The sequence below is a fragment of the Natator depressus genome, chromosome 1, assembly GCF_965152275.1.
Source record: "Natator depressus isolate rNatDep1 chromosome 1, rNatDep2.hap1, whole genome shotgun sequence".
Classification (NCBI taxonomy): domain Eukaryota; kingdom Metazoa; phylum Chordata; order Testudines; family Cheloniidae; genus Natator; species Natator depressus.
Window position 1 is genome coordinate 249,728,346 of NC_134234.1, and position 14,730 is coordinate 249,743,075.

The following is a 14,730-nucleotide window of genomic DNA, read 5'->3' on the forward strand; positions in this document are numbered from 1 at the left end:
GTACTGCCTCTGATACCAATCAACCTCTTGGCTAACCAACCACCCGCACACACTTTACTTCTTTGGACTGGCCCATGGCTCACCTCTGTAAGATTATTCTGAACTTAATTTTATTAGTAGTATTTTGCCAAAATATTTTAAAATAGAACACATTTGAAGTTAAGCCACTATATATAAGAATAGTGTACAGTGTATATATATTGTCAGTATAAAACAAAGTAGCTGCACCATACCAGTATAATGCCACATTTCTATGCAACAATTCTGGTTTTAATAAACCACCAGAGCATAGCCTCAAAATGGTAAATAGTTTTTTAAAAGAAGTATTCTGAAATAAATTTATGGAAATAAGAGTCATAGGAAAGAAAATGACTTCTTCTGAAATTAAATAAAGAACCTCAAAATGTTTGGATAGCATTCAAAACTAAGATGTTTCTTTGAAGCTCTAGATTCAAATAATAGTTTGTAAGCAAACAACAAAAAATGTAGATAATGTTCACAATTCTGATAGGAAGATAGATGTTATGTCAGGATAGAGATAGAAAGGACAAGACACAACAGAAAACTGAGCTGCAATTAGTCAATCAGAAATGTTCTTATTTCCCCAATTCCAAATTTCTGTTAATGGGATTCCACAAGGACACATCCAAAGTGAGGGTAGGGTTGTTGTTTTTTTGTTTTGTTTTTCAATCAGGCTATTACTGCTGAATCCACTTGGAAGGAGAAACTATTTCTATAGGGAATCTGTAGAGCTTCTGAGCAGATATAGGAGTTTGATCTCTAGAGTTAGGCCAGTTCCATAATCTGGTGAGCAGAGGAGTAAATAAACAAAGTTATTCCCTTGTCTGCCCTCATCCAGGAACAGGAAAAGCCCTGCAAATTCTTCTTTTCTTACCTTCATGTTTCATTACAAAGAAAAATGTTTCCTGCAATGTAATTCCAAATTTATGGAGAAACCCTTCAGGGAGTCCCTGAGGCTTAAAATCCCATCTTGGAGCTTGAGGCTATTTCCCCATTTTGGGAGGAGCCAGTAGAAATCAAGGGGTGAAAAAGAAAATGAGCACCTGAAGAGAATTAGATCTTTAGAGGCTAAAGATGTTGCTGTAGTGGTCTTAAGGGCTGAAGAAAAGCTTATCTCTGGAGACCACATGAAGAGCTGGGAAACCCTCCGGGAATATTTATAGACACCTTTTTAGTGGGAACAGGAGAGGAACATCTGAAGACAGTGTGTATTTGGAGAGGCTGCATAAGACTTCAAAATCTCCTCCCCTCTCCGCCATCTTGAAGATTGCTGTGAATAAAAATCTAAGCTAGCCTTTGAAAGGCACTTCTATCTTGCAAAAAGAAAAGGAGTACTTGTGGCACCTTAGAGACTAACCAATTTATTTGAGCATGAGCTTTCGTGAGCTACAGCTCACTTCATCGGATGCATCCATGCATCCGATGAAGTGAGCTGTAGCTCACGAAAGCTCATGCTCAAATAAATTGGTAAGTCTCTAAGGTGCCACAAGTACTCCTTTTCTTTTTGCGAATACAGACTAACACGGCTGTTACTCTGAAACCAGTTCTATCTTACTGCTTCTAGAGATGTAACATCCAGGGTGACTCAGGAAATGGATATAAATAACTTCCTGAAAGGTATAAAAATCTTGCATTGTGATTGATTGCCTCTTGCGTCAACAAATTTATTAAAAAGAAAGAGTAATAGAGGGTCTGAAGCGCTGTCCCTAATTAATAACAATGGAAAATGAGAAAGGCCAAGGTCAATATTGAGGAAAACGACTTTCTGCCTCTTTGGAAGGATAATACACAACTGACTAGGGGACAGACATGCAGACTGGTCTGTGAAATGTGGTCTAAGATGTTAAGCCTTTGAAAGATGGCTATTTATCATCATCAAGTGTCTTTGCATCCTCCATGAGCCATGTCTTAGAGGAAAACAGAAAATTGGTTTGAAAGAGGAGATAGTGGCCTTTGATTAAGAGAAACCTGGTAGAGACCCTGTTTTGATTTATTTTTTGCCTTCCTCTGCAGCATGGGGCTTGAGTCACTTGCTAGTTTGAACTAGAGTAAATAGTGGAGTCTCTGTAACTTGAAGTCTTTAAATCAAGATTTGATAACTTCAGTAACTCAGCCAGAGATTATGAGCCCATTACAGGAGTGAGTGGGTAAGCTTCTGTGGCCAGCAATGTGTAGGTCAGACTAGATGATCATGATGGTCCCTTCTGGCCTTAAAGTCTATGAGTCTATAAATTGACACAGTCCCCCAGGACAATGAAAAGAGCAAAGAAATGGTATCCAGTTATCAAGGAAAGCTGACAGTATGGCCAAAGTGGTTAGACAGAGACTCTTTTCAAAAAAGTAAGCTGTTCACTTTTCTGTTTTCTCTGCAAGTAAGCTGAGAATGTCTTATCTTGTTAGCTTCTGAGAAATACAAAACTAGATGTTAAAGTAATTCTTTTATTTTAATACTATTTCTCTGTTTTGAAATAAATCTTGCTAAGATGACTGATGTATAGTTAATTTTATGCAGAGAACTCTGTGAACTCTAAGGAGAAGTACTGAAGAAGTTTCTGGAACCTACACACCTCCTCCTCAGTCTTGATCAAGGGACCTGGACAAAGGTGTCCTATCCCAGCGGCTTGTGTTGTCATTAGGCTTCTTCAGGCAAACACAAGGGGGAGAAGCTGATGGACCAAACAGGACATGAGAGGTGGGGGTTTTGGTCCCAAAGTCTTTCCATTTGTCTGGTGATCATCAAGTCATATTTATCAGTTTTGAAAATATTTCAGATTTAATTATCTAAATTCTCATCAGCTACAGAGTTAAGGATTTTAAAGTTATTCATACCTTAAGAGTATCATTGCCAAATGGAAAGGTATTTTTCTGTAGTAATATTCAATTTGTTTCTTCTCATAGCTGCTTTTTTTACCATGCCCATGAAATTACTCAGGCAGTACCAGACTAATTACATCACTGAGGGTAGCAGAAAACCATTAAAAGATACAATTGTGTAGATTAACAACATTAGAAAAACAACAGGTTGTCAGTTCACCAAATTACTGGTGTGAATCCTTAGCTTTAGAATGGACTCCTTTTTAATGCCTGAGGCTGTAAAAGCCCTGTAATTGATAGCATTAAGAAATTATCTGCAGGTACACCTATGGACTGCTTCAAAGCACAAATTTATGTTTATTTTAAATCAGAAATATGTTTCCTGAAAAAAAATTATTGCTCTCATCATGCTATAGCATTCTGGTTATTATAAAGACTAATGTTGCTAGTTTCTTTTTAGTCACATGGGAACCATAATATATAATGACATTTTCTTGGAAAGTAAAAATCTTAAAAATTGACTTGTATTCCTCACAGAAAAGCAGATGTGCTTAACTTCTGCATAAGAATACTACATTGTCAGTAAGGATAACAGAAGTTAAGCTCTCTAGCAGACAAGGATGCCATCCCTGACTTCATTATTAAAAAATACCAAAAAAACCTGTCACTTCACTGAACCAATCTAGAGTTAAAAGACAGCCCTTTTCCTTAGGATAAATATTTCTACAGAACAGTTGTCAGCCCTGTTCATTGTCATTTAACAAACACTCTCAACACATAAGACCCTGTCCATGGTACAACCAAAATCACGCCAGTTATCTCTGTGAATATGGTGGCTAACATAATTTCAGTGTCTAGCACTGGAAATAATTTTTTCTGAGAACTGTGTTAAAGGAGCTTTGCTACAGACTTTACAGAGTTAGTCTGTTAGCTTGGCTATGTAACATGGACATAACATTTCTCAAAGAAAAAACACCTGTCCTAATTTATCATGGAAACAATGTTATGCTATGGCTACGCTTGTTAAAAGCATAGTTCTAAGTATTTGAGGTGTTTTAAGTATACTTGACGTGTTGTACTAATATATATTTGCCCATCTTCAGATTCACTGTATTTGATTACAAAAAAATAAGTTGCTCTACAGCATATATATATATATTTAGTTTGTGCGTGTGTGTGTGTGAGAGAGAGAATTATATATTTTTACATCAACCCATCATCTTCATTTTATTGTGCACATGCACAGTCAGAGATTATGTTAAAAGAATATTAAGATTGTGAAGTCAAGCACTCAGCCAGACCCAAGTTGCTCCCTCCCCGCCCCCCCCCCCCCGGGTCCAATTTGTCTCTCACCCTTCCAGTCATTTCCCCCATTTGTCTGCCCCCGTCACCGGCTCCTTGTCCCAGTCTCCTTGCCCAGCTCGTCCCAGTTCTTCCCAGGCGCCACAGCTTCTCATTAGATTTGCTTTTCCCCCTACCCACCTTACTGATTCCCAATTATAGGCTGCTTGCCTAGCAAGTCCAAGTTCCCTGAGCTCCTCCTTCAATCTCAATTTCACCCTTCACACCAACTGCTTCCCAGTTCCCCCCAGCCATCTTGCCCAACCAGTTCCTGTCTGCCAGTCCCAACCCCTCAGGTCCCAGTCACAGGTTTTCCTCCCCTTCTGTCTCGCAGCCTCCACTCTCAGTCTTCCCCCATCCCCAACCACTGTGGCTCCTTCTCCCAATCTACTCCTTCCTCTTCCCTCACCCTGGTCTGGCTCTTGGCTCCCTGTATCTGAGTCAGGCACCTTCTTCTTCCATGCTGCCTGAGCACCAGCTGCAGGGAGTGGGGTGGGGATATTGAGAGCACAAGGGAGATAGTCTCTCTGCTCTCTCTCAGTTCTGGTGTCCAGTCCCACCCCGGCCCAGAGCAGCCAAGAGCTGAAAGTTCAGGGAAAGTCCTGCTGAGCCTCTGTACCCTAGGAACGGACACGCTCAGTTGCTGTATGCAGATGGTGCATGCACAGCCCACATACACAGGACCTGAGAGATACTGGTGCATGCTCAGTGTGAATGGAATTTTCCAAGATTTTAGCCATGCAGGTCTAAAGGCTCTATTTAGCATGTGCAAACAGATTTTTCAAAGGCTTCTTGGAACATTTGGGCAGATTTCCATAGGAAGAGCAAAAGGTACATACCTGACACAAACATCACCCCTCTGCCAAATTTCAAATCCCTTCTCTAAAGTATGGAGATCTAGAACTTCTCAATAGCCGTTTTAAAATATTTTTAACATGGCAAAACTAAGTATTTCCTCCCCCCAAGTATTCTCTGAAATGACTGAAATGTTTTGGCTGAAACTTTCCAAAAACTTTGAAGCCAGAGACAGACACCTGGCATGGAAAGTTTCAGCTTAAATGATTTACATTTGGCAATGTTGTAAACAGCTGAAAACAGAGTCTTATAAAGGGAAGAGTTGGGTAATCTTAATGTATATACCTCCCTCCTTCAAGGGTCTGATCCTACAAGCTATGGAGCACCACCTGCAAGTCAATGGGAGTTGAGGCCATTTAGCAATTCACAGAAGACATTCAGCATAATGTAGAATCTGACTCCACCTATATAAAGATGTTCAATATTTTTAAAAAGTTTCTAGTTGTGTGCACATCTCCCCAACCCAATATGTCTAATCAAATGCTGATGACTTTTGCTATATCAAGGCTGCAATAACTTTTTAATCTACAATTTGAGAAATAAGTTATATGTACATTGTTATGATGAATCTCAAGAGCAGATAATTTTTATATACACATACAAAAACATATACCTATTATAGGCAGAGCTGGTATCCATTATGATACAGTCTTTAACATGATCACATACTATTTCTTCCATTCGCCCCTCCCTGCCTCATTCAGTGCACAGGATGAATTGTGGTCACCAACTGAGCAACTATTCGATATTTCATTTTATTCTCATTGTCCGATGTGTGCCCCATATCTTATTTACAGGACACTATTCAAAACCTTAAATGTATACAGCATTATTAATTTCCTCATGGGCTTTTCTAAGGTACTCATCACTCTAGTATCTGAATGCCTAACAAACATTCATGAATTTATTTTCACAACACCCCTGTGAGGTGAGGTAGTTGTGTTATTCCCATTTTACAGATGGCACAGAAAGACTAAGGTTAAAAGTCTCCAGTAATTTTGGATGCCTAATTTGAGACACGTGTGACCACATTTTTCACAGTACTTAGCATGATATAGCAATTAATATGTTCAAAACACAGCTCCCATTGACTTCAGTTTCAGTTGTGAATGCTCAGGACTTCTGCAGATCAGACTCCAGGGTCTCCAGTTGGATACCCAGAAAAAATAAAGGTACACATAATTAATGGCAACCAATGGAAAGTCTAGTTCAAATGCCTTGCCCAGGTGCTCAGGCTCCAGTCCGAGCCCTAGAACCCTCTCACCTCACAAGGTTCCAGAGCTCGGGCTCCAGCCCAAGCCTGAAAGTCCACACAGCAATGAAACAGTGCCGGAGACCTAGCTCTGCAAGCCTAAGTTGGCTGGCACAGGCCAGCCACAGGCTTTTCTTTGCTGGATAGACCTACCCTGAGAACACAAGAGAGAGCCTACCTGCTCTCATTTGTGGCGCCTAGTGCCACAGTGGCCCCCAGCATCCAAGAGAAGAAATTGCAAGGAAAAATCTGCTCGGCCCCTGCAGGCCTGGGATGGAACATGCCAGGTCATCTGGGGACACAGCACATTTGCAGTCTGGTCAGCTTATAGGAGCTGTATGGGGATGAGGCATGCTCAATGCAGATGGAGCCTTCAGAATGTTTAGCTGCAGAACTTTAACAAATCTTTATAGAACATGTACTGAGATTTTCAGACGGTTACTAACTTGACCAAATTTGAGCAGATGATTTTAAACAGGGACAGCAAAAGGCACATCTCTGACATTCAAACAACTCCCTCACCAAATGCTGAGTCCCTGCACCACTGCATGGAGGTGCTGGAACTTCTCAGCGAAATCACTGTAAAAAATTTCTAATATGGGCCAAAAAAAAAAAAAAAAAAAAGTACTTTCCTTGCTTCAGAAATGGGCAAACCATTTTAGCTGAAACTTTCCAAAACAGATAAGCCTAAAGCAGACACCTGGCAAGGAAAATTTCAGCCTAATGGCTAAAATTGGGCAAAGTTACAGGCAACTGAAAACAGAGCCTTATAATAGGAAGCATTAGTCAACCTTAACTACTGGTGAACCTATCAGCTCTGCCTATAATATCAGTTAGTAGCAGTAGGCATACTGAATATAAGTAATGTACAATTCACCCCAACTTTTCTCCTTCTAGAAGCAACCTAATATTTATGATACTTAGATGAACAATATTTTAGATTTTCAATACTATCTATGAACATTTCTGAGCTAAGAGTTAACCAATCACAGGGTATGAGGTATTACAGTCATACCTACTATATAGTTTGTGCAACAGGCTAAAGATTAAATGAAGTCAACACAATAAGGAGAGAACCAATTCAACACAATTCTCCAATGAAATGTGATTTTGGGTATAAAATATTATAAAGGTAATATGTACAGGATCTGAGGAGATTCCGATCTCTGAGCAGTGATTTTAATCAGCACAATCCACAGTTCCAAACAATGAATTGTGCTGATTAGTCCATCTGGCATTCAGCCAAATAGTCTGATTTCTCATGCAGTTTTTATAATAAAAATAACCATCAAGGACACAAAAAGGAGAAAAATATTCTCAATTACAATAGTCAATGCAGCTCCACGACTCTATAACAAGGGACACCACTAACAAAATACAACCAAATTATTTCTCCAAAACTTCAAATTGAAATGCTGCCATGGAGATCTAACCACTGATCTCATAAACTTACATTTTAGAGAACTGAAGTGCTTAGATTAGCTCCCTTATTATCTTAGTACCTACATGCATTGTCCTTTCTTACAAATTTCTTGTCTTCAGAGATGCATGTTGTATGCATTTGTATTAAAAGTTTCGTGTTTGGGGGGAAATAGGCAGAATTAGATAAACTTTTAGGTTCTCCTATACAGCTGTCTTTCCAGAAACAATTTTGAGCGAACATTGTATGAGCAAGTTATTACTTTTTTATAGGAACAATATTTGTTTTGGCTAATGCATGTAGCCAGGAAAATAATGTATTTTAAAAATTGGTTCATTTTACTAAAATTGTGAGAATATTTTGGATATAACTAACAAATTATGATGTGGAAACTAATAAATCCTGAAATAATCTTGTAAAAAATTTAAAAGAAAGACTTTTAGAAAACTCAAAACAGCACAGAGCACACACCATTTTACTTGTACAAGGTAACAACTAAGAAAAAGTAAGAACTATCACCCAAAATATGTCAGAATTAAATATCCATAAACAGGATCCTCAACCTCTATATATGCCAAAATAAAGATTGAACTATGCACTTACGCATACAGAATAGGTGCCATTCTGAGACCAATTCACTTTCTTCCAATTGAGGATGCAAAACAGTCCACTCGCTGCCCAACCAAGTCTCTCCGCTACCATACAAACTTATGAATATATTTTCTTTCTGATTTATAGTGGCATCAGATTTCATTGTTGAATAGTCTGAGGCTACCTAATAGCCAAAGCACTTTCGTGTTGTCTGAGAGCTCCATGCACAGTTACTCTATTTTAGAGCAATATATGTATTTATTAAGACACTTTACTCTTCTAATGGGGAATATTTTGCATTTTTAAAATGGGGAATGATTGCAGGGGATTTTCCTCATATATCCCCCACACATACACATCACCACCATCCCACCTGAAAACAAGTGCTTATAACAGACAATGGCCATTTACAAAATATTTGTGGAAAAACAGAGGGTCTGTTGTTCAACTTACCATACTAATATGAAAGAAAATATATATTTATGCCATATATGTGATCTTAGTTTTCATCTCCTTGACAACAGAAATACAATTACAGTTTTGTATTAAAGTTCTCATATTGATTTCTGCAAACCTTTTCGCAGTCACTTTGATCCCTACTTCAATTTTCTCCCCGGGTATCTGACCATCTTATAATAAAAAAAACCAGCTAATGAGCAGAACAAGTTAGTGGCATATACGAAGTATAACTCTGTTTTATTATTAAAGAGGATGGTTTTATGCCATGTGGATAGTAAAGTTTTATTATCTAACCCTGCAAAGCATTTGTGATTTGCAGGAATTTCCAGATTTTGTAGAAACATTTGCATAACACAGAAAATGGACAAAATATCTACGTATACACTGCTGTTATATATAAAATCACTTCTAAACCTCATCTATTTCTAAAATACTAGATTATGTTTTGTTTGAGAATTATACCAAAACCTAAACATAAAGTAGCTATTTCCATTAGCTGCACTTTATTTCATATCTGCAGCACAGTCTGAAGCAAATTGTTCAGATTATTATCTTCCTTATATTATTATAATTATATTATTTTTGGCAAATACTTATGAGGTACCAGACATACCAGCCCTTGAAAGCTGGTAAGGAAATCCTTCAGGGTCAGCATTACTACATTCAGAGGGATTTTGTGGGAAAAGTCTTGTGGGACAGGGACTGAGCAAGAGGAAGGGGTCCTGGAAGCATTTTGGGATTTTGAGGGAGAAACTCCCAACTGCTGTCCTTGTTTAGGGCCCAAGATAAGAATTCCAAGTGTATGGAAGGCTGGAAATCCCCTCAGTAGGGCTGATTCAGGTGGTGCTGGGTATACCCACACAGTCTCTCTCTTGCACCATACCGAGGGAGCAGGATAAGCTAGCAGTTTTAGGTTTTACTTATTTGGGCCTGCCGTAAGATAGACTTTGAAGCAGTGTCAGACTTTCTGATGCGGGGCCCTGCCATCTTCAGAAAAAGACAAGAGAAGAAAAGTCCCTGGTAGGGGAAGTTTGTGTTTTTTTGTTTTGTTTTGTTTTTTGATTGGTCAACAACAGTGATATTTCAAAAGCTACCTATTCGGTAGTTCACAGTTAGGATCTTTGATAGTTAATAAGGTATGTGCAGATATGTTTATGTAAAAGGATTTTCTAAATTCCAATTTTATACTTTACACTGACAACAGCAATAATCAAGAGGCACCAGAGCAACTATGAAGCACAGGAGAGCCTACATTGAATAAAAGCAAATTACTTACCTGTAATTTCCTCTTTCAGAAGGCATATTATAATATAGCCACATTCTTAGCCAGGGGTTCTCAAACTGGGGGTTGAGACCCCTCAGGGGGTCGTGAGGTTATTACATGGGGGGGGGGTCACGAGCTGTCAGCCTCCATCCCAAATACCCTTCACCTCCAGCATTTATAATAGTGTTAAATATTTTTGAAGTGTTTTTAATGTATAAGGGAGGTCGCACTCAGAGGCTTGCTCTGTGAAAGGGGTCACCAGTACAAAACTTTGAGAACCACTGCTCTTAGCTTTCTGTGTCCCATATGTGGATAGCAGAAATTCCCTTAGCTATAGAATTTGAAGGTAGCCAAGCATATACCCTCTCAGCAAATATTATGTTCTCCACTGCTTGGTTAAGGGGGAGGAGGGGAAACCAGCAGCCCTTGGTACCTCTGCTGGTGAACAGTAGTAGTAATTATTTATTTATTTATTTATTTTTGAGGACGCGGTAGAAAGTTTTAAGAAACATATTCCCCCAACTCTTTGGGGAAGTGGATGAGAAAGAATCAATGAACCCAATATCTTCAGGAGAACAAGAATTATACATAATCTTTTTCTGAAGGGAGATGTTATAACAGACTCATTCTTAGCAATTAAAAAGCTCTATGAAGTCCAATCACCAGTCCATGGATGTTAAAAAGGGGAAAGCAAATGAAGAAATGAAGGTTTCACACAGTCAACTTGTGTGAAGGTACCATTTTAAATAGAAGCATAGTTTTACTTAGACAGCCCATAGACTTTAAAAGACATTTAATGGGATGCCACCCTTGATAGAAACAATGGTGATGTATCAACCCACCTAGTATGTGTCCATAATACCACTCAGGACGCATTCTTGGATGCTGAATTCCGAATCGGAGAAATTTGGAAATCCACTTTTTATTTTACTATTTTGGACTGACTCCCTGCCAGTGCATCTCAGATATAGGTTGCCATTTTGACACCATGAAAGCTTGTGTGACTCCCCAATTACACTTTGTTCAGCTTGGAAGCTCTACTGCATGAAACCTCAGTTCCCATCGCACATCTGGAACACTGTATGCTCAAGTCTCAGAGATTGGCTGAATGAGAAAATTGCTACCAATGTTTCTCCTTAATGAACACTGATTTGCCAAAGGAGGGAAACTGCCACAAAAACCTTTGCCAAATCTTCCTCATGATACACGAGAGGTTGCCATGGGGACCTACTGGCCTTTCTTCTTAGTGTGCTTTTGATGCATTGACAGAGGTTGTCCTGGCAACCACTGTCAGCAGCTCTTTAGCATTTCTGCCCAGTGTAGAGACACATTAGTGGAGGGACTCATCTGTGGCGGTCTTGATGCAGTGTTCCACTTCAGTGCAAGGATGTATCTAAGACAAATATATGGCCTGTTCTCCACCTCACCATTCCAAAATCAACCACTGTCCTACACAGATAGTTGGAAGTATTCCATCAGTACTTTTGCAAAGACTGTGAAAGCTTGATGAAGCTGGATGTTAGTTCTTTGACATAAGACTTTCACTTGGCACAAGGCTGTCTGCAAGGAGACTCTTAAATGTTTTGTTATACTGATCAGAATTCTAGCTGATAGTCCAGTTGCCTCAAAGCCTTCAACTACTATAGTTTCAAGCCACTACGGTAAGCAGTGGGTGCCTTATACAAATCTGTCATCTCTGGTGCTTATTAATTCCAGGATCTTGTTGCATAAAGCTCCAGAATCAAGAAGCTTGCCAGCTACACACCACAGGAAAAACAATTAAGGCCAAGATTTTCAGAAGTGATGTGATTTTGGAAGCCCAACTTGAAAAACCTTTAGAAAGAACTGGTTTTCAGAAAAATGCTGAGCAATGATCCTCTGAAAGTCAGCTCCCTTGAAGGTATCAACCAGTCTCTTCTGAAAACCCTGGCTTAAGTGGTTTGAGGAAAGGTGAATTCAGAACTAACATTTATAACTAATGCATCAAAGAACATTTCCACCATCAATGGTTAAAAACAAGAAACAAAGGGCTGCCAGTTCCACACATGGGAGGATCATACTACCTGGCAGTGGTAACTGAATGTTTAGCTTCCCTAACAGTTTATGGAAACAATTCCTCCCAATCTTTGGTCAAAAATAGCTAAGGTCTGCTGACCCCCACAGAATGCTGCAAGGCATACTAATTTGGGACTTTGAGGAGTAAGGGGAACTGAAATTCAGGTGGGTAGTTGTGTTGAAGATAGAGTTTTTTGGGGTGTTTTTTGGGTTAGAATAGATGCTGACTTTCACTTGTTTATTAATTCAAGGGCATCTAGGGGTATGTCTACACTAGAAATGGTACAGCACTCCAGTGCTGTAGCATAAACACTTACTAAAACAACAGAAAAGTTCGTCCATTGACAGTGTTTCCTCTAAGCTGCATGCCTGTGCGGCCATACAACAGTCCATCGAGTGCCGTACACTTGATTATTACAGTCGTACACATCCTCAGCAATGGCGACTTGTGTTCAGGTGCCCTTTCCCCCGCTGCTGCGCTGCTCCTGCCCTCTGTCTTGGAGCTCCTGGCCAGTTGCTCCTGGAAGCCTCCTGCTTTCTGTGCAGAGTGGGGAAGGAAGGGAGGGGTGCTGATGTCAGGGTGTCCCCCTCCTCTCCCCATGTACCCTATCTCACACAGCGGTGGGGCTGAGGGGGGAACAGCGCCAGGGAGTGAGACGGAACTGGTGGCAGCTGCTGCTGTGTCTGAACAAGCTTTCAGACTGGTGAGTGTCACTCTGCTTAAAGTGACAGCACACACAGTCTCACTCTCTCACACACACTATCTCTCTCTCACACAAACATACACACTCACACACACACACACTCTCTCTCTCACACACACACACACACGGAGTCTCTTTCACACTCACCTCCCAACACAAACTTGTATTATTGTTTTTGTTCTTACTTCTTGGTACTTCCTGCAATGCACATATATGCTCTGTAATTTTATTCTTTCAAAGTGCTGTTATTTTATTTCTTTATCTGGTCTATGCATTTCATAATTTTATTTCTCTCTTATGCTTAAACTTAATTCATTGAGTAGTGAGTTCTAAAATGCCTAACCTGTCCTGGCTGGAGTAATTATCCCTATGATAACTTTTAAAAAATATACATTATATCTAGGTTTTTAATTTCTACTGGTGGCGCACATCCACACATTACCTCAATATTGGTGCACATACAAAAATTCATTCCACACATAGATGGAAAAAATTAGAGGAAACATTATCCATCGCTGTAGTAAATCCACCTCTCTGAGAATAATTCTTCCATCAACCTAGAGATGTCTATACCAGGCTTAGGTTGGCTTAACTACATTGCACAGGGCGTGAAATTTTTCACATCCCTGACCGACGTAGTTAAGCTGACCTAATTTTGTAGCGTAGACCAGCCCTAAGACTTTTAGGCAGCCTTTTGTATATTTTTATGAATGGAAATGAGCAGAGATTTAACACAATATTTATATTTAGAGAAAGTTTCTTTATACCTTCCACACTTGCTACACAGTAAGCAGAAAACCTACTGCAAATAAGGAAGTCCTGTGTCTAATTTCTACATGAGATCTTTCTGCACATTGCAAAGTAGACCAATAAAGAATAAATCAGAACTAGAAAATAAATATATTTCTTACAAGTAGAGCCTACGTAGAGTACAAATCTGTGGATATCCGCATCCGCAGACCATGTTTGCGGATCAGATTGGATGCGGATACAAATTTTGTATCTGCGCAGGACTCGACTTACAAGACATTTTATTTTTAAAAAATAGTTTAATATGCTGAGAAATTAATCCAACATTCCACATCTATGCTTAAAGAATTAACACAGAGACAGGAATCTAGGAAATATCCACATTTAATTAATGGACCTAATTAATGTTCACAAATATATATCTGCATGGCTGCAAAGTGTTTGATTTGTACATGCAGTTGCACATATAGGCAAGCATATGAACCAACACCCAACTTGCTCTAGGATTTCTGTATTTTGCCTGCATTATTACCACTTAATACTTGTACCTGCATATTCTGGAGATGGAGTTTAAGTGACTGTTTTTGAAAATTTGCCCCATATATCCAAGAGAAAACCCTTGAAGAATTACATCTTTGAATCCTATATTTAACAGATATAATAATTTCAAAACAGTATTTGTATATGATTTCTTTCAACTTTCCCCCTTTCTTACACTAACTTTAAATATGTACTACTAGTCTGTTTTTCCTCTCTCTCTCTCACATGCACTTCGATGTTTCTGGTACAGAAAACCAGGAGTCACTGCTATTATTTTAAATTACCCTGTTTCTGACACCAAAGTTACAACTTGAAATTAATGTAGTAGATACCCACCCACTGCAGCTGAACTTTAGTGTAATAATCTTTTATAAAACATGTATAGAGACTTGATATTTATTATAAAATAATCATATTACAGCCTTACCATTGATTACTGGAGTATAAACAACAATCCCAACCAAATTAGGATCAGAAACAGTTGTGTCCAGAATAAGGCCACCAATGCTGAAAAATATAAAGTACAACATTTAGAAGAAAGCAAACAGGGGCACCAATATTTATTTTTCAAATTCTAGCAATCAATCTTTAAGTATTCAAAATTCTTAGTAACACTTATTCAAAAAGTGACCTGAAAATGTTGCTCTCTCACTGTCCATCCCGC

The 14,730-nt window shown here is 39.0% G+C and overlaps 1 protein-coding gene across 1 annotated transcript in view; it reads right to left on the reverse strand.

The window, feature by feature from the left end:
- Window positions 1-14,730, reverse strand: part of SLC41A2 (solute carrier family 41 member 2) — a 91,488-nt gene that overhangs the window by 23,864 nt on the left and 52,894 nt on the right. Inside the window, exon 8 of the mRNA XM_074940911.1 lies at window positions 14,494-14,573. Coding sequence (XP_074797012.1) covers window positions 14,494-14,573 — 80 coding nt within the window. The remainder of the gene's footprint in view (window positions 1-14,493; window positions 14,574-14,730) is intronic.